We start from the raw sequence: 20,701 nt of genomic DNA, 5'->3' as shown, positions 1-20,701 counted from the left end.
AACACCAGTTAGGTTTCTTTCTGCCAAACTTGGCCAAAACACATTGGAATAAAACACGCTTAAATCACTCTTCTGCATGTTTGCGGTTGTATTTGGGAAGGCCTTAATATTCGGAAGAGTTGACAAAAAGTCTTTGGTCTTCTGGGGAAATGTTCCTTTGCCTTCTGCTACTTGCACATACATCTATGCGCTTTTATCCTTCAAAGTTGAGTTTTCTGCACTTTTCCTCAACCATAACTTGGAAAAAACTCCGCTTTACATAATATGCATTCACCTATTTTTTTTTCCTTTTTTTCTTTCCTCGTTTCAACCCCAAACGCTGACACTGAAATTACTGAACTCCTTGTATTGATTATGTGCATATGTTGCACAAAGTTCAGTTTTCTTGTATTTCATCACCACAAATGTTTTTTGTTGTACTACCCTTTACTACTAATCTAGCATGATCATTCGTACAGAGATTAATGCTTACCTTTAGTAGCAGGTTATGAGCCACCTTGACCAGTCAATTGCAAGAAAGCAAGTGACTTACGAGTGTTTCCAGCTCACTCTTTTCCTTTCCTGTGGAAAGGAAACATTTGTCTGTTTTTTCTACATCTTCTCCATCCCACTGATCTTATCGTTCTTACTTGTTCATCATCCTCCTTTCAACACAAGTAGAGTGACGTAGGAAACATCTTGTGTTGCTGTCTGCAGTACTATCACCGCCTATATGATATATCAAGAGTGTCCCACCTAACTCTACGACTGAAAGTTTCAAAGCGAAAAAAAATGTGACACATCCAGGTGTGCAGGAATGTACCCATGTCAGCGGGTGACAAACTTCTGTGAGACTCAAGTGACCCCAAGTCCCCCATCATAAGGTCCCAGGGGCCAACTTCAAAATTTCAAATGGCACCATCGGTCGAGTTATATTTCTTTCGATAAATCTTGGAATATGAAACAAGGCATATCAGAAATATTTACTATATGGGATTTCAAAATGACCGCCAAAAATACCTGCTCGGTGACAAGAACAACGTGCATTTTTGGCGGCCATTTTGAAACCCGTGCTTCATATAGCAAATGTTTCTTATAGGCGGTGTTGCATCTATCCAAAGAAATATCATCCACCCCCTGTTCCCATTTGAAATGTTGCTGTTGACCCCTCGAGCCTTATGATGGGGGCCCTGGGGGACTTGCATCTTACAACGTTTTTTATGCCCTCGACATGAGTACATTCCTGTTCAATTGGATTTGCAACATCTCTTTTCGCTTCGCAGCAATTTGAGATCACAATGTTCGATGACATGTTAAGACATAACATATATATGTGGCGGCCATTTTGAAAACCATGCTTCATATAGCAAATGTTTCCTATAGGTGTTGTTGCACATTCCATGATCTATCGAAAGAGGTACCACTCGGTCTCTGTTGCCATTTGAAAGTTTGAAATTGGCTCCTGGGGCCTCATGATGGGGATCCTCGGGGCACTTGCTTCTCACAGACTTTTATCAACCCCTGACATAGGCATATTCCAGCACAACTGGATCCGTCACATTTTTGTTCGTTTTGCAAATCTTTCAGGTCACAAAGTTTGGTGGGACACCCTGTATATTCCCACATACGACCCAACCATGACATAATGTTCACTACTTCTATTATCGGTTGTTGGCTCAACCCAACCATTTCATGTTCCCGACTTGACATTGCCTCAATCACTCCAGCATTGATGCATTCCGAGTGATGCCTGTTGCCGGAATTTTCTTTTTGTGAAGCGAGTGGCCTAACTATATTAGACTTGTCTGGATTCTCATGGCCAGTGTTACCAATTTTGGAACTCGTTTTTCTTTTCGACTCTAGGTACGTCGGTTTCCTGCATAGTTGGTGCTTTCTTGTTTTGTTCATTCTAATATGCACAGCTCGTGATCAAATGTGACACATTATGGCCAACTCCGTCTTTTCCGTATTTTTCGTACTTATGTTTTTTCTATTTTCTTTTGTTAGATTGTACCACTGATTATACACGTCATATCTTATGTTCTACATGACAAGTTGACACTGAATATTGCACTCACTTCATATAGCGCTCTTTGCAAAACATGTAATTTTCATTGCAGTTGGCAACACTGTTAACCCCACTGGTGGCTTTCATTTGTTCCCTATTGTGGCAAGTCTCTTTCTATGCATCACTTGTCAGCATTGTATTTTGCCGTGCCCCCCTTTTTTTTTGCGGAATTTGAATTTTCCCCCCCTTGTCCAACCTTGCTGTTTCCCGAACTTCCACCTCTTATATTTCTTGAACCTATTGCTATGGGCAGCTAATTTTTTGGGAATGGTCATCTCTGTTACAGCTCTTTCAATTGGCATAGGTCACATCTTTCACTGCAACTATCATTTTCGGAAGGTTCCCTTGTAAGTATAAGGGAGCATCGCTCTCATTTTTTATTACTAATTTAAATTTAAACAATTTTTACTTTAGATCAATTTAGGTTTGATACAATTATAAAAATATTTAGCACACTTTAACTGTGTTTGGTGCCTATTCCCCTTAAATACATAATGAATAGTGAAAAGCAAGACTACTTATAACCGGCCATTGGTCCATATTGTACGGGGCATTTTGTAAAACAATGTTAAAATTATGTATTTAGCGATATAGTCGACCTTGCTTACTTAAGACGCGACTTATAATAAAAAAATATTCATATCTATAGAATAGACCAAAAACAAAAACGTAATTAGACTGCACCTGAAGATAAATTTTGTCTTCTGCACTATTAATAGTGTTTAAGAGGCGCACCAGGTATCCAACAGTATGTGCTAGAAATGCAAAAAGGGAATTATAATTATTTTTTTCCAAATAGTGAAAATAGTTAGTAACAGATTGTATAAAGTTCCAAGAAAGTAATATGGTTCCCATCCTTTCGTAATGTTTTTGGTAGTCGATCTTCACTATGTGTACAATCTTTATCAAAATTATCTGTATCCAATTTAATAAAAAGATGAATAAAAAACAGTTTTTGATATTCTTGATTACCCATATTACTTCGCTGTATTCCATATGCCCAGATGAAAACGTTTGTTCAATAGATTTTTTTTTTTTAATATTTATGCCAGAAGTTATGAGGAAATGTATGAAACCTTTAATTGATGGCCAGTTGTTGGTTGATAAGAAAATGGTGCATATCCAAGGTCCATTTATGTAATTGTGTTAATAACTGTAAACGTAGATGTTGAAACAATTCACATTCAAAAATAATATGATTAATTGTTCCTGGCAAATGCACCTGAAGATAAACGTGGATAAGAGAAGAGAAAGAAGAAATTGGAATTTATATTCATAATGGTTAAAAGGTACACAGCAATAGGATATGATGCCTTCCTTAATGTGGTTCGAGATTTGGAAAAGTCGGGAGATCCGATTTTTCTATTATTTATAGCATCGAAAGGTCCCACAGGAAAGTCATGGCATCCTGAGTGTGAAAAAGGTATAACTCTTAGTAATTATACAGCATCAGATCTAAGGAATAATTTCCGCTCAGATCTAGGTTAGGAGTAAACTATTTGAATCTCCTGAAACATTAAAACTATTTTGAAGGGCTTCTTTGTATGCTCCTCTGACGAGTTTCATAGTTCTCTTACAACTTTCCATTTTTACTATCTTGAGCGAGAAAGTTATTTGATAAACTTCCTGGGAAATACTGTAGAATGAATCAATTATGCGAGCAAAGCAGATGGATGGTACGAGGTGGGTGCTGAAAAAAAAAAAAAAAAAAAAACGAAACTATAGAACACCAATAAATACTTTATTTTTCATAGCTCCCTTGGTGTTTCCGTGTTTGATTTGTCAAATGCTTTCGTGTCGTTTATTGTGCGTTATTGCTAACGCGAAATTCAACAGCGAAATTTGCAAAATTTTCTTAACTTACATTCATTGTTGATTATTGTGGTAAATGTTTAGCAGAAGGGTCCAGACGTACGTTAAAAAATACAAAATTTACGGGAGAAATGAACGATTAAACGATATAAGTACTTGGACCTAACATAACCTGAAGAAATTTATCCTAAACTAAACTAACTTAAACCAACCTGAACTAACCTAATATTATTCCATGTTCCGTTAAGGGGGTCCAAAACTACACTGGACCCCTTAAGCTAACCTAATAGAACCTAATATAACGTTATATTATATAATCAAACGAAAATCAATAGAAAGAAGTGGTGTCAAAAACACTGGACCCCCTCAACGGAACATTGATCCTAATATTAATAGAGATAAGCGAAATTCTATAATTTTTTCGAAAATTATGCTGGACCCCTACACTAATATAATCTAACATAAACTAACCTAACCTAATCTGAACTAACCTAAACTAGTCTAATGTGAACAGAAACTACCGAAATTGTATTCTTTTTTCAAAAAATAGCTGGACCCCTTCTGCTAAACATTGTCCATTATTGTATACCACTAATATCCTCGGCTCAGTTGTTTCTCGAAAGTGTTGTTTTCTTAAGCTCAGTTCACATTATGCCTTTTCCCAATGCGTTCTTAAGCGAATCAAGAATATGTAAAATGTCGGCAACGGCTTGAACTTGAAAGGACTTGATTTTATTCATTACGGCCTCTGTTAGAAGATGTTTATATTTGTCGTGTTCCTCTGCAGTTTTAGTTTGTTATTATGAACCGTGAGATCTTGAACAGCACATATGTATTGGTTTATCATCGGTTGTAAGTTAAGAAAATACACACGTTCAATAGCATTTCTTGAAGTTTCTGCAAGTTTACCTTTATGGCTTTTTCAAAATATAAACTCTCGTTTTTCAGCCTCTAGATTGTGTCTAATCTTATTTTTTGACGTGATACCTTAGTCTGTGGTTCATTCTCTACTTCACATGACCAATAAATAATTAGGTTACTATTTTTCTATTTCGCAATTATCTTTATATAGTTTGTTCTCTATCATCGATTTAAAAGCGCTAAATTCACCATCTTCATGAATGAAAGAAGCAAGAAAGAACTGAAGCAAACGGAAATTATATTTACATCGTATGTTTAAAATTATCATTCCTTAGAAGATACAGATTGTGAAGCCTTCCTATCTTAAATGTGTTATTTCTTAAAACTCACAGGTTGTAAAGAAGTTATATAATTACTTCAAGAAAATTCTCCCTTAAAAACATAGATTTTGATCCAAATCGGGACGAGGGGGCCCTGTGGCTCAGTGGTAGAGCATTCACCTCCGGTGCTTGGGGTCCCTGGTTCGATTCCAGCTCGCGCCGTGTGGACTTTCTGGTGGACAATCATCGTGCACGTGGGTTTTCTCGGGGTTCTCCCGTTTCTTCCCACTTTCTTCATTCCACCATTTCATCATCTCTCATCATCACCGTCTCCTTTGGCCGACATAACCATGGGACGTAAAACTTAATTTCCAAATCGGGACATCATCCCTTAAATTCATTTTAATCCCTTTAAGAAAATACAAGATGAAGAAGTGTAAGAAACTGAGTGATAAATAGGAGAATGTATGTCTCTTACGTGAAATGTCAACAGATATTTCTTGGTAATTTCTCAATTACATCATAGATAAAATATAACGAACAGAATTTAATGACAAAGTTGTAATAAGGGAATGGCGCGAAAGGCATTGATTTAGAAAAGGCCGAGACGAGGAAGGATACAAAATAAGTGCCAAAACCCGTCGATTCCGACTGAAATTAGTACGTCTGGCCAGACACGTCTAGGAACTAGTGAGTCAAATTGAAACTGACAACTACCAATGAAAAGTATCATAGAAGATATATTTTTTCAAGACAGCGTTGGTGTTAGTACTTTTGTTTACATTGCTAGAGGATAGAAAAGTGGGTATTAACGAGTTGTAGATTTAATCGGTGCTAGGCCGGTAGCCAGCCCAAAAATGTAGGGGGGAGGCCGGCTGGAGTTAGGGGTTGCCGACCCAAACATATTATAGTTCATTTGCAAGCTTGCCATGAAAATTTTAGGGGGGCATGAAAATTTAGGGGGGACGGCCTCCTAGACACCCTGGATACGGGCCTGATCGGTGCTACTATGAAACATGAGTCAAAATTTGCAAACTTTCGAAAAAGAATGGTTGCTTTACCAAGAAATGGTGCTACTGCACAATAGTTTTGCAACTTGATATGGCTAAGAATACATGATTTCGGGAAAATCATACGTAACTGTGCTCCCCTTATATCTCATAAAATAAATAGCAATGGTTTTTACATATCTCCTTTGTACTTTCGGCATTTTTTGTATACTATAGTATTTGTATATGCATCGAGGTTTAGGGAGGGCTGATACACTGAAAAAATCTAGGATTTAATGAGAATTCTTGGATAGAAATAATATTCCTTCTGGTTGGAACGCATTCCAAGACTGAAGTGCAATGTCCTCGAACGGTAGTGTCACCTAAAATACAAGTAAAACGCCCGTATTCTAGATGGTGATACATCTTCACTCATCTAAGCAGCAATAAATTATATTTTTAAAATCATCGATTATTCCTATAAAATGATATAATGTGAATTAACCCATTACAAGGGGCTTTTAGCCCTACAAAAAGATTACTATCCTAGTGGACAATTATTTCAAAAGTAACTAAATTATTTATCGGGCATTAACGTTTATTTTTAGAACATCGAAGATATATGAAATGTATGTAAGAGTAACTGCAACGTAAATATGATTACATCACTCTAACTTGCTATTTATACTTTTATCTAAATATTTATTTTTGAAGAATATTTTACATTGAGTAAATTCCTGTTGTAGAATATTGATGGAAAAGATGAAGGCAATATCTTTACAGTATGTACACTCATGTCCAAAATTATTGTCGCATGTCTATAAACATGTTGTTGTAGGAATATAATTTGATAACGAATTGTCCCGGTATTTCTTTTAATGTTAGTATGTGTATAATAGGCAAAGACATGTATGTGGCAAATTTCATGTCAAAAGAGCAGCAAATAAGAACAACAAAACGAAAATAAAACTTTCTTGTCTGTTTAGCAACATTTTGTTTTACTCATTCTAATTTTCGTATTTATAAATCTTTTCCTATGAAATTTACCACAAATATACATTTCCCGATCATACACATAGTAACAGTATTAAAAGTACCCTGCAAAATCATTATCAAATTATAGTCTTACAAAAAGATATTTATAGATATGCGACAATCATTTTGGACATGAGTGTACATGCAAGGTCGGATCCAGGATTTTCTGACGGGGTGCAAAAATAACTACTACTACATTTGAATTAAATTTGCTTTTTCTTAACGACTTTAGGCATCTGTGGTGAATAAAGAATATTGTTTTGCTTGGTGAATCCTTTTGCATCAACCTTCAGATAATCGACTTAAATTATTGCCTTGTCAAAGCTCTGCTTACTTTTAAGCCCCAAATGGAAACATGACTACAGAAAGTTTCGGAAAGTGTTGCTAGTTTCACTGCTAGCTTCTCATTTTAGATAGTGTATACTTACAACGAAGGGGGTGCATCGGTGCACGTGCACCCCGCCTAAATCCGACCCCGGGTACATGCATAATCAATCGTTTATTAAGATACGCTTTATTAATTTTCTGTTCTGCTCTTTACTTAAAAATCACTTTCAGTAAGTAAAAGATTGTCAGCATACAAACCTATATGCGTCTATAAATACAGATAAATCGTAAATATAAAGAAGAAATTGACGCCACAGACGAAGATTGTACTCAGACCGTCCGTGATAGAGGCATATCTGCAATTCTTTCAATGCTTCCAGATCAGGCGACCGTGGCATTGTTAGGTACACATGATGTTATCACGGATCTATAATATAACTTCACTCCCTCAACCCCTACATCTTCCGGTGAATCCATTAGCGCATACCTGTCGAAGTATAGCTCTAGAATAGGATGTTTCGCTCCCAAAGGCATTACCTTGATGCTGAAACGAATTTTGATGAAGAGACCAAACATAATATTTAACCGTTTGACGAGGTAGTCGCGGATTCAAAGTGGAACTGTGATGAGATCAGACCTAAAAACGTCGTCGAATCAAGGGAGGTATAAGTAAAATTTTGTTGGCAATCCACCAACCGGCTGCCTCTTGCTAATGGAGTATACGCTGTGTAGGCTACTTCCGTACACCATCCATTACATCACTTATAAAGTAGAACTCTGTGTCAATGTAATTTCATTATTGTCACATGTCATCAATATTACATGAAGAGACTGCAATACTTAATACACACACACACACACAAAAAACAAACAAACAAAAAAAAAAAAAAAAAAACACCGACAACATTTGGGAGGTGATTCCCGACACCAAGATAACACAAAAAGTATAGACCAACCTGCGTGTACAAATGTTTCCTTACGGAGATATAGGCTGCTGAAAACATTAAAAAAATAAACTTTAAAAGTCCATAGCTTCAATATTATTTGACCTACGTAGTCGGGTCATCCTTCCCTTAGGAAGTAGTATATGCCCTATTCAAATATTTATGTTTCAGGATCCTGTGGTACTTCCACAACAATTTTTATAGAGATAGTTGGGAGTACTTCAAGTTACATGCACGTAGCCGAACTCTGTATATAAAAATTGTTGTATGAATATCTTAGGATTCGGAAACATGGATTTTTAGATAGGACATATATTAGTTCCTAAGTGAAGTATTGACCCGACTACGGTAGATACCAGTTTTGGAGCTATGGACCTTTAAAATTCACTTTTTCATATTTTCGGCAACCAATAACTCCGAAAGGAAGCATTTGTGCACCCAGGTTGGTCTATACTTTTTGTCTTATCTAGGTGTTGGAAATCAAATCCCAAACGTTGTCGATGTTGTTTTGAAACACCCTGTGTTTATACAAGGTGTTAATGAACTATACCGACAAGCTGTAAGAGGTGATTCCTCACATCAAAATAAGTCAAAAAGTTCCTATGGATCTGTAGGGAAAAGTGCATAGTTTCAGAACTAGGGCAGTCTAAAATCGCGAAAAAGCCAAATTTCAGGAGACCCTATTTCGAATTCGAGAAATCGTGGAGTAGTGGTCCTTAGCGTAAAGGAAATCACGCATACACAATCCAAAAATGCATATTTCATTAATGTGCAATCGGTGTGCAGAGTATTCCCTGCAAGGTGAAATTCCCAGGCATGCCATCAACGGAATTTTGGGATATGCGCTGACTTTATGATTGGTCCAAAGTAGGCAAACGATAAGCCTTGACACCAGTGAGGACGGAATCCTTTGGCGCGATGTCGTAAGTGTTGAGAATCGTCAGCAGCACAGTCTCTCGTAATCGGGAAAAAGCATGCTGTGATGTTTTCTTTCACGCTTATAAGTGAAGAAAACGTGAAATATACCGTGACGAAATACATCGCATCACACGTTATTCCGAACAGAAAAAATAACGGAGCTGCCACTTCCGACTTCCCTCCAAAGCACTGGATGTCGATTGTTGCAATCGTTACCTCCTGCCTACTTTGGACCCTCCTTGAAATCAGGGTATATCTGAAAACTCTATTGAGAGCATATTTTAGAATTATACCCTGTACAGAATACCCTGCACACCCATTGAAAATTGATGTAATATGCATTTGGATTGTGTATGCGTGACTTCCTTTACGCTGATATGGACCACCATCCACAATTTCTGAAATTCGAAACAGTGCCTGTTGAAATTTAGCTTTTTCGCGATTTTGGACAGCCCTAGCTCTGAAATTATGCACTTTTCGCAATAGGTCCATATGAACTTTTTTGCTTATTTGTAGGTATAATTCATTAACACCCTATCTATCTATCTGTCTATCTATATTGTAAGGTTCCTCATGTCTTCATATCATGCGATAACCATGTGTGTACTACACGTGTTGACAGTAAACAAATACAACGTAGACGACGGTACCGAAGAGGAGTCGCCCACAATCGCCAGCAGTCGGGAGGACGGAGATCACCCAAGGTAGCCGACATTTTAGGATAAAAGACAGGAGCACTCCTCAACAAGCATCAATCTATCCAGGTTAATCAAACCACCTAAACCCTAAGGCGCCCAGCCATTGGGTTTCCTTTTCTCTCTCACGACGCCCGGTTACCGAGAGAGACACCTAATCACACAAAACTTATCCCCTCTCACGACGCCCGGTCAAAGAGAGAAACCTCACCTACAAAAGCCCTACGAACCCCTGGTCATTGGGTTCCTTCCACTATCTTACCTAAAATTATTCGAGGAACTACTTATTGTAATATATTTCTGTATTTAAGATCTTATATAATAAAAGGTGATGGGAAAGTCCAAATTCCCGTGTACGATAATTGCCCTACCTTACATAAACTAAGAGAATTTTACAATATATATATATATATATATATATATATATATATATATATATATATATATAATTTTCTTTTTCTCTTCCAGCTGAAGCTTTGATAAGTGATGCTGTTAGCTTTGCTCCAAAAGACTCTAATCTCGTGTTTGTGCAAGTGGGAAACCAAACTACGTAAGTTATCAATTACTTACGGAGAAAGTATATATAGTTATAATTATCAAAATAATGGAAAGATTAATGTACAGTAGGGTGACCAGATTCAGAATATATATATATATATATATATATATATATATATATATATATATATATATATATATATATATATATATATATATATATATATACATGAGCCTTTGTTCATTACAATTTATGTTGGTTTCTCTTTTGAGGCTACAGTGCGTACTCAAAGCTTGTGACGCATTCTTACATTAAACTTAGGCTAATTTTAGACGGAAGCTTTTATCGTAGTATTTCTCGTAGCAGATGTGTTACCAAAAATCTCGTATAATATTCTATGGCATCAAAAGTATATGGTGCTTTTACACGGTAGCATTTTGATAAGCATGTTGTTGTGACGAAGCAAACAAATCACTGGAGAAGAGCGCAATTATGGGTCTAAAACTAAGAACAGATTTCAATCGCTGTCTCTTCTAAAGCCCTTTGTCGCATATGCTTACTACGATACAAAGAACTTTTAACTTTGTATATACAAACAAGGATGCTCCTCATATTTTTCAATCAGCATAATAATAGCATCCCTAGTCCAACTCGTTTTCTTTACTAACAATTCAATTTCCCACACAAAACAAAGAGCATGGACATTTGGCACAGAATCTTTTGCTTCCTTTTAATACACCACGGCACTGCAATCGGACCAGAAATGCTGAGGAAAATGCTACGAAATAGAGCAGGTTCTATCGACAAGAAATGCTATAGGATATGCCATGACATGGGAAATGCTATAGAATTTGCTACTTTACACGGTAGGATATCGATTATACGATTTTTGCTACGAAGTTGTGACATTCTGTGCCTCTAAGAGGTGACATACAGTAACTTTAAGTTTTTGCATATTCATAATTCCCCATCCGAAAACAGAATTAGCTCTTTTAATTAAAGAGGTCCGCCAATATGAATCATTGTTTTTGTCTCACAAGGACAGATCGCCCATTGTTTTGTACAAGGTTGCTGTGTAATTTCACTGTATAGCCCCCCTAGTTATACAAATTGCCGCTCTAAGGATTTATCTTTTGCCCATACTGTACATAATTTACTACCTTCGGCTTTCAACAAATGCGTCATAGCTGGTGACTTCAATGTCTGACTTGCGTTCATATGTTACTAAAGCCATTACTCTCTCTTTTGTTTGTTGAGACCACATTACATCGATTGCTGTTCTTAAATTCCATCTAACATATCGCTCACATGTGGTTCTTTTAACTGGAAGATTAATAATATTCTGTTGACTTGCCCCGACAAATTAGTATGTTCTGACAAGTAAACCTTACGTTTGGGTGAATCGAGTTGCTGACTGAGACATATATGAGAAAGTAGTACTACATGTGGTCAGTATTTCAGTGAAGTTGTAGGTGCGAAGCTCCAGGGGTTTAGGAGATACAGCTACCAGAACATCACATGGAAGTATAGAATAGTCTTTATACAGTTGGAGGTAAAAACCCTGTAAGACCTCTTGTAACGACAAAAGGTGAATAACAAATATATGGGTACATATTAGGACTAGGGAGAAGTCATATAGTAAGGATATACCTTACGGCGGCCGTCTTGAAATCCGCCATTTTGAATTAAGGTTAAGTTTTTAAAGTAGGAATAGGTCATGTGATACATGATGTAAGGCGCAAATTTAATCAGAAGAACAATAGTGACGTTAATTTTGATTTAGGCGCAATTGGTAAAAAGTTACAGGGAAATTAAATATTGTTGCAGCATATGTATTAGTCCTTTACTCCACCTTGTAAATTTTGTGTTAATGATAATAATTAAATAAAATGCAGGTGGATAAATATTAGGTGTATGGTAAGAGTTGCCTTGGTGGCGGCCATGTTCAAATCCACCATTTTGAATCAGACAAGTTTTAAATAGCGAGCGAGAAGTAGATGTGAACAGGATACAAGAAAAACAACGAAATGGCGTGCAAGTACAGCATCAAACAACTAACATTGTAACGCCACCATTGTATTTTTGATTAACTTCTAGCCCGAAGTCATGAATTGCATTACTCTATTCCCATTTAATTTTGTGCTGGTTAATGATAAAGCAAAAATGGTTATACCGTTGGATTTATGGTAAAATTTACGGTAAAAAAATAATAATAAGGTGTCACTGTTATGCGTTTTGTTTAAAACTTTTGTCTGATTCAAAATGGCGGATTTGAACATGGCCGCCATCAAGGCAACTCTTACCATACACCTAATATTTATCCACCTGCATTTTATTTAATTATTATCATTAACACAAAATTTACAAGGTGGGGTAAAGGACTAATACATATGCTGCAACAATATTTAATTTCTCTGTAACTTTTTACCAATTGCGCCTAAATCAAAATTAACGTCACCATTGTTCTTCTGGTTAAATTTGCGCCTTAAATCATGTATCACATGACCCTATTCCTATTTTAAAAACTTAACCTTAATTCAAAATGGCGGATTTCAAGATGGTCGCCGTCAGGTATATACTTACTATATGACTTCCCTCTAGTCTTAATATGTATCCATATATTTTTTATTCATCTTTTGTCGTTACAAGAGGTCTTACAGAGCTTATACCTCCAACTGTATGAAGACTATTCTGTACTTTTATGTGATGTTCTGGTAGCTGTATCTCCTAAACCCCTGGAGCTTCGCACCTACAACTTCACTGAAATACTGACCACATTTAGTATTACTTTCTGATATTTGTCTCAGTCAGCAACTCGATTCACCCAAACGTAAGGTTTACTTGTGAGTAAAAGTGAACAGCTTGGTTTCGCATAATACTACTTTGAAGTATTGTGGTCAGTGGCGTAGCAGCTACCCCCGCAGTGCGGGGGGCCCCGAGGTATAGGGGGGCCCCGAAGTCTTGCGATGAATAAAGATTTAAAGAAGTAGAACTTCTGTCGGCTTTACAACTAGGGCTCCTTCTCTATACTTTGCGGGGGGGGGCGCAAAAGTGTGCTACGCCACTGATTGTGGTGGAATGTCTTTTTAAAGGCCAAGATACGTAGTGTCTATCAACGGAGATGTCAGGTGGCCCGGCGTGAGGACACTTCTCTGTATGAATTTTTATTCAGTTTCGGTGGAGTTATGGAACAATGTTCTCTCGTTGCAAAACATACTGAGTATTTAACAGCATAAACAATGACATAGAACCTTCAAAGTAATTATATGTTCCGCTCCTATATCTCCGAAGTTCTTTCTTATCACTTACCGCAAGAAGCCACCTCGATTTTTCAGGTTTCAAGCTTTTACGACAACGCCGTTCTAGTCATCTTTCTTTGGGCGTTGGTACTATTACACACAATATCTGGAAGATTTTTAAACAATATTACTATAATCTGTTTCACGTAACCTGATAGGAAAAAGAAGTTTTTCCCCTCACCACTCTCAAGTAAAGGTGAATGTTCATGTTCCGTCTTCCAGCATCAGCCTCCGCACACGGAAGTATAGAGTATATCTAAATATGACTAAATAATAAATTACAATCTTCATAATACAAGGTCTGTATGATAAGTAATGAGACTCGCCGCGCCGCGGCGCGCGTGTCGCTGGAGCGGGTTTGTCGGTGATGGAGGATGTAGGGGGGGGTCCGAGCAAAGCAACGCACCGCGCGTCAGTTGGCTCCGAGCCTTAGTGGAGCGCGGACAAGCCTTGGACAAAGCCCTTGTGAACATTCTTGTCACGGCGGAAAATCAACAAACATGGAGGGTTCCATCGAACAGCGTTATGCGATCAAATTTTGCGTTCGCCTGGGGAAAACGGCTACTCAGACGCTTTCTCTCATCACGGAGGCCTACAAAGAGGAAGCCCTATCCAAAGCCCAGGTGTTTCGTTGGCACAGTGCGTTCCGGAACGGCCGGGAAAGCGTTGAGGATCTGGAGAGGGCTGGACGCCCGACAACAGTGACTACGGACGAAACTGTGGCAAAAGTGAGGGATCTCCTGAACTCAGACCGTCGATTATCGTTGAGATTGATTGCTGATGAACTCGATATGAACCACACAACAGTGCACAAGATTGTGACGGAACAATTGGGAATGAGAAAAATCTGTGCGAAACTGGTGCCGCGAGTGTTGACTGACGAACAAAAGCAACGACGTGTTGATTGTTGTCAGGAACTGTTGAACCTCATGAACAGTGACCCTAACTTTGAAGATGACGTCATAACAGGTGACGAGTCGTGGGTGTTCCAGTACGACCCTGAAACGAAACGTCAAAGCGCGGAGTGGCACACTCCTGCGTCCCCGCGCCCCAAGAAGGCCAGAATGTCGAAGTCAAAGGTGAAAACAATGTTGATTGTTTTTTTTGACAATGTGGGGGTGGTCCACAAGGAGTTTGTACCCCAAGGACAAGCCGTCAACGCCGCCTTCTACAAACAAGTCCTTGAGAGACTGCACAGGAGCGTCAAGCGGAAAAGACCGGCGATCGCTAGCCGGTGGAAGTTGCATCACGACAATGCCCCTGCCCACACCGCCTTCTTAGTGACCTCCTTTTTGACCCGGATTGGGGTGGAAGTCCTTCCACAACCACCCTACAGCCCAGATGTGAGCCCGGCCGACTTCTTCCTCTTCCCGAAGCTGAAGCCACGCTTGAAAGGAACCCGTTTTGCAGACGTCACAGCCATCCAAGCAGCCGTGACCACATTTCTAAAGGACATGCCGGCTGCTGACTTCCAGGGGGCGTTTGCAGCGTGGAAACATCGATTGCAGAAGTGCATCGACGCAAGAGGAGAGTACTTCGAAAGCTTTTAAGTCCCTGTACAGATCAGATCAATAAAACAATGTTTCCAGACCTGGTCTCATTACTTATCATACAAACCCTGTAACATTTAATTTCATTTGCCTGTAATTTAAAACAATTTCATTTGCCTAAAGTATTGGTGAAGTAACACCTGTTATTATAATGGAAATTTTATTGAACAGTTATATTGTTTATTTTTCTTCTTCTTGGCAGTCGAGCTTGAGACACTGTTGGAATAGCAAGGGATGGCAGGGTTGGTAATTGAATGGGTGTTTACTTATTAATACAATAATGTCACCGAAAACCGAAAATAAAATCTTTATCAGTTTTATGTCCCACGATTATGCCTGCTAGGCTAAAGGAGACAGTGATGATGAGAAATGAATGAAACGATGGAATGAAGAAAGTGGGAGGAACCGGGAAATCTCCGAGGAAACCCACGCACGCAGTGTTTGTTCACCACAAAGTTCACTTGGTGCGAGCTGGGATCGAACCAGAGACCCCATGCACCACAGGTAAAACGAGGAGGATTGAATACTGCACTATTGATGAACGTTGATTGAATTAATGATTTATCGTTTGAAATGATAGTTTTTATATTGTTATGGAGATTATTATTTTTTTTTTTTTTTAAGGAAAGTACTTGTTTTCCATTTGTTTCTGATATAGAGGAAAATATGTTTTCCTTTTTTTAAATAATCACCTTGAAATTGTTTATATAACATATTTTTGATTGTTACTGGAAATTTTATTTATGTGTTATTATTTTTGCAACAAGGTTATAGGATTTGTTTTTGTTTTTGGATTAGTTTCTTGTCTTTGCTCTTGGATTAGTTTCAAAGATATGTTCATAGATGAAACATCTCAAAATTCACGTGAGTATAGTTTTTTTTTTTTTTTTTTTTTTTTTATTCCTCATGTCCAAATGAACATGATAATATACATGTCTGTTACTTTTCAGTTGCGGGTTAATTGTAATCTTTCTGCAACCATTTCTCTTGCACGCGGTCTTCGACAGTTCTTAGAGCTTTAGAGCCTTTAATTCGGTGTATGGCATAATTTTCGATATCACCCTAATATCCCTCTCAAAAGTTTCTAAGTTCCCAAATTTAAATGTTTTCGAGTATACACATAATGGGAGTCAACGGGAGTCGAACCCGCGCTTATGATACAGGTGTTACAACTCCTTACTTAATTTGCCTCATGCTCGAGATTACGTTATAATATTCATAAAACATGTATTTTGCCTTTCAATGGTTTCCTTTTAGCTCCCACTGACGCATTTGGAGATATTCCACATGTCACTTGTCCCAATATTTTAAGGATAACATTTACTTCTACTGGGTCTTTTTACATGAGATATCTGGATCCCTCTTCAACAGATAACGGTGATTCTATAACTTTTCCATATTATGCATCTACTTCATCGCATTCAATTCCATAACGTTTAGGTTGCATTGAAAATATTACGCTTATAACTACCGCTATCCAAAATCATGCCTTGAAAGATCGAATCTGTTTTTCTGTGTTCTATATGACTTTGATTTTTCTGTAGCTTATATGACTTTGATTTTTCTTCATCTTAAGTGTGTGGATGTTCATTTTCCACGGCTTTATGGTGAACTTGGCATAGTACATATCCGGGTAAAATGTCAAGCTCTTTATATGCTTGGATTTTATCCTTCTGTTATTTCTTTTACCCGGCAATGGATATAAGAGTACTGTTCCTGTTCGGAGCGACATTTTATGACAGGAGTGCCGGTCCTAAGTTCGTTCATTACCTGTTCCTAAGACTAATATTGGGATTCGAACCTTGGATCTCTTTTGGAGTCTTCCTTTAACATCATTCATTTGTAAAAGACTGATAGATCCAATAAGGAACTGGCAAGTAAACAAATAGTCTCACTCCTACGGTCCTGGGATTCGGGCGTTAAACATCAGAGGCATGAGCTGTATACCCACCATCACTGTTGCGTCAGCTCCAAAATATGCTGTTCGCTGCCTGTAAGAGAATACAAAGTGGGATAGCAATGCATGATTTACGCCAGATGGATAGTGGGAGACGAAAGTAATGTTTGTCCTTCACTGCTTGGAAGTACCTTACCTGTTGATAAACACTTTATGCCGTGTATACTTTATCTGGTACACATTTGAACCGCTAAAAGAAAACTTATTACGTATTAAACACATTTGGTTAGCACTATCATCACTTTTAGAAATGATAACAAGAATTGTGAATAATTTTGTATTAATATGCACTATGTAGGTTACACTACATATGATTTAGAACAATACTAATATTTTCATATTACTTTCAACATTTCACTCGAAAAGAAATTGGCCCAAAGATTTCGGCACGACGCGTAAGCGCAAACAACGATATAGACGGACGTAACGACGAACATCCATACACGTTCATAAGGGAGATTTCGTTTATATTGCTACTTGAAGATGACAGCTCGATGATTCCATTTCTGGAATGCACAACGAATCAAAGAGGAGTTTCTTCATTAATCTTAACTGTGAAGATATTCATTACAGTAATACGATAAAAAACATTATTGATTTCACAATATCACCACTGTTAAATATGCAAATTTGGTGTAGCACTATTCAATTCAATCAATTAATTCCACTTGAGAGCTTGTTTTTAATCAGTCCGTGTCGTTCTGCAGAAATCGATGCTCTCTCTTCTTCACCGCGCGTCACCGTTGCCAGTTCATAGCGCAAGGATACACTGACTAAACTAAAATATAGTTCGTAGAGAACATTAAGTTTTTGTATTATTATAATGTTAATAATATATAATGAATGGTTCATAGGTTAACAGAAATCACATCAAAAACACTGATTGTACCAATAAATTGTACAATCGACGATTATTGATAGACTTCACATTGTCACGTAAAACTCTGTCATCGTCATGAGGACTTGTGCGTGGGCGTTTCTCTCAAGGGTAGCAAAATTACTCAACCTTATATGGACTGACGGGAAGAAGCAGAGCTGTCTGGATAAGTGAGGTACCTTTTGGGTGACAAATTCTTAAGCATTGTTCTTTTCCAACTGTTGATTAGTCGCATTTCATTTCCGAGAATTGATGTTGGAATAATACGAGGGTTGGTTTAAAAAATTCATGCCAATCCATACCGTTACAACTGGCGGCGAACGGACTGTCCACTGAAGGTATCACAGAAGTGGGCAAGAACCCTGGAATCCAAGTCTTCATAATCCCACTGCCACACTACAGCAATCACAGCACTCCATTAGTCCATAAAGGGTTAATGTCATTTTGAGTTCATTCTCACTGAAGAATAACAGTTTGTAGCTTCACTCGAACGCACATAATCGCGAAATTCGAAGAATAACGAACGCGAGGGCCATTTACGATAACACGAGGGCCATTTCGTAAATGTCTTTTGAGTCCTTTCATTTTTATTATTTGTTTATCTTTCATTTATTTCAATTATTCCTTGAAATGTAAACACAAGATAATTTCAATATTTGAATATAAATCAATAGTTATTTGTAATTCAAAATACTATTTAACATTATACTTCATAATGTTTTTCAAAATTCAAACTAAATTACACAAACATATTAATATATTCAATGCAATAATATATTCAATAAAGCATATTGGTAAGGTATTGTATTCAATGCCATGCTTAACAATGCACAACAATACAAACTAAATGTATATCAATAAATTTGAAATAGTAAACTTGATTTAATAGTTTGCAATAATGCTTCTTAATTCTAAGATAAAACACATACTATCACTCAAGAATAGTATATATCACTAAATAGTTCAACTTATCATGATTTTACTTTCCATAAAGATAAAATATTCCTTACTACTATATGTGTAGAAAATTTATTGTATTTGAAACACCAATATTATTCATAAAATACAAAAATGTATGTTCATTGACATGCTAACACGAAATATTTATCAAGAATATTCAAAATAATTCAACACAACTAAAACATATGATATAATACACACAATTGATTCATTTTTATTAAGATTACATATTAAAAGCACATGTGTAAATATAACACTAAAAATATTTCATTTACTATGAAATGAATGACTGGGCACATGTGAGCTCGTCACGCTCAAAGTATATGAAAATATACTGCCAGCATTAAATTCACAAGACCCTACCCCAATTATTTATTAATATGTTTCCATCCCCGAAGCAAAGTGAAAAGATAGGATGTTTGGTTAAAATTCAAAAATAATATAGAGGGGAGTAATAAGAAAATTGCCTACTCCGGGCATTACATAATATGGATAACCCATAATATTGGAGGAACCTTTGCTTCAATGTCTTCAAGTTAAGACTTGACATGTTTTCGTATTCAACGAAAAAATTACTATAAAGTGAATGCAACAATAGTTGCTAACAATTATCATATGCACAACTTACTTGGTACTCATTTATAGTAAGATGTCTCATTGTATTTTTTTTAACTAAACAACGCGCCATGAAGGTGGGTACAGGTAACTACCATAACTTACCACACCAAAATTCAAGTATCCTCAGCTGATTAGTAATCCCAGAGGCATACTGATTGGTTAAAACGAAATAACTTGATATAACACATCGTAAATATACATTACTATTAATTGACGCATAGTTGTTATTTAGAAATTGAGAAATTTCACTAATTAGTTTCGAATATGATCATTCAGATTTATTACCGAATGGTTTCTCACCAAAATATTTAAATTTGTGATTCAAAACATTTTTAATTTTGTAAAATTGTAACACTGTGATGGAATATTCTGTAAAGATTTCCCACATCTTCACAATTTAAATTTTATTTCCTTTCACTATATTTGAAAATTTTCACTACGCAAATTCACTCTTGCACTTCGAAAAGAAATACTATATTTTCTATGATTCAAAAATAAAATTTCGTGGTGAAGCATTAACGAAAAAATATACTATTACAAATAATTTCGTAGCAGGTATTTTTGAAATATCAAGATTCTAAAAATGGTATCTCTCCTTCAACATTTTCAATATATTATAAGGTGAAACAATGTGTGAAACAAAAAAATTAATATTCAAAATTTTCCTGAATCTATTGGCTGCAGCCATTAACGTGACACACACAATAAAATATTATTGTTTTTATTTAAACATACAAAACTTTGTAAAACACTAACAGTGTTGAAAAATATTTATAGTATGAAAAATAATTACTAACAACAAAAAGAATTTTGTACAAAATTTTCTGCAATGGATATGACCAAAATTTATTTTTCATTGCCATGTCAAAATATGGAAAATGGGCAATCCGGCTATGGGTTAATGTCGTTTACCCAATTCCTTTTCGTATTGGATTTATTACAACATCGTAGAGTAAAATTCTCATGCATTCAAAAATTTTAAGTTTAACTTCC

At 36.7% G+C, this 20,701-nt stretch overlaps 1 protein-coding gene across 1 annotated transcript in view; it reads left to right on the top strand.

Moving 5' to 3' along the window:
• The first annotated feature begins 3,301 nt into the window (after nt 1–3,301).
• LOC145694497 (thioredoxin domain-containing protein 17-like) overlaps nt 3,302–20,701 on the top strand; it is a 29,461-nt gene continuing 12,061 nt past the window's right edge. The window contains exons 1-2 of the mRNA XM_081770801.1: nt 3,302–3,470; nt 10,417–10,498. Coding sequence (XP_081626927.1) covers nt 3,326–3,470; nt 10,417–10,498 — 227 coding nt within the window. The 5' untranslated portion in view covers nt 3,302–3,325. The remainder of the gene's footprint in view (nt 3,471–10,416; nt 10,499–20,701) is intronic.

Source organism: Thermobia domestica, chromosome 9 (genome assembly GCF_964235325.1).
Source record: "Thermobia domestica chromosome 9, izTheDome1.hap1.1, whole genome shotgun sequence".
NCBI classification, from domain to species: domain Eukaryota; kingdom Metazoa; phylum Arthropoda; class Insecta; order Zygentoma; family Lepismatidae; genus Thermobia; species Thermobia domestica.
This window is presented reverse-complemented; position numbering and strand designations above follow the sequence as displayed.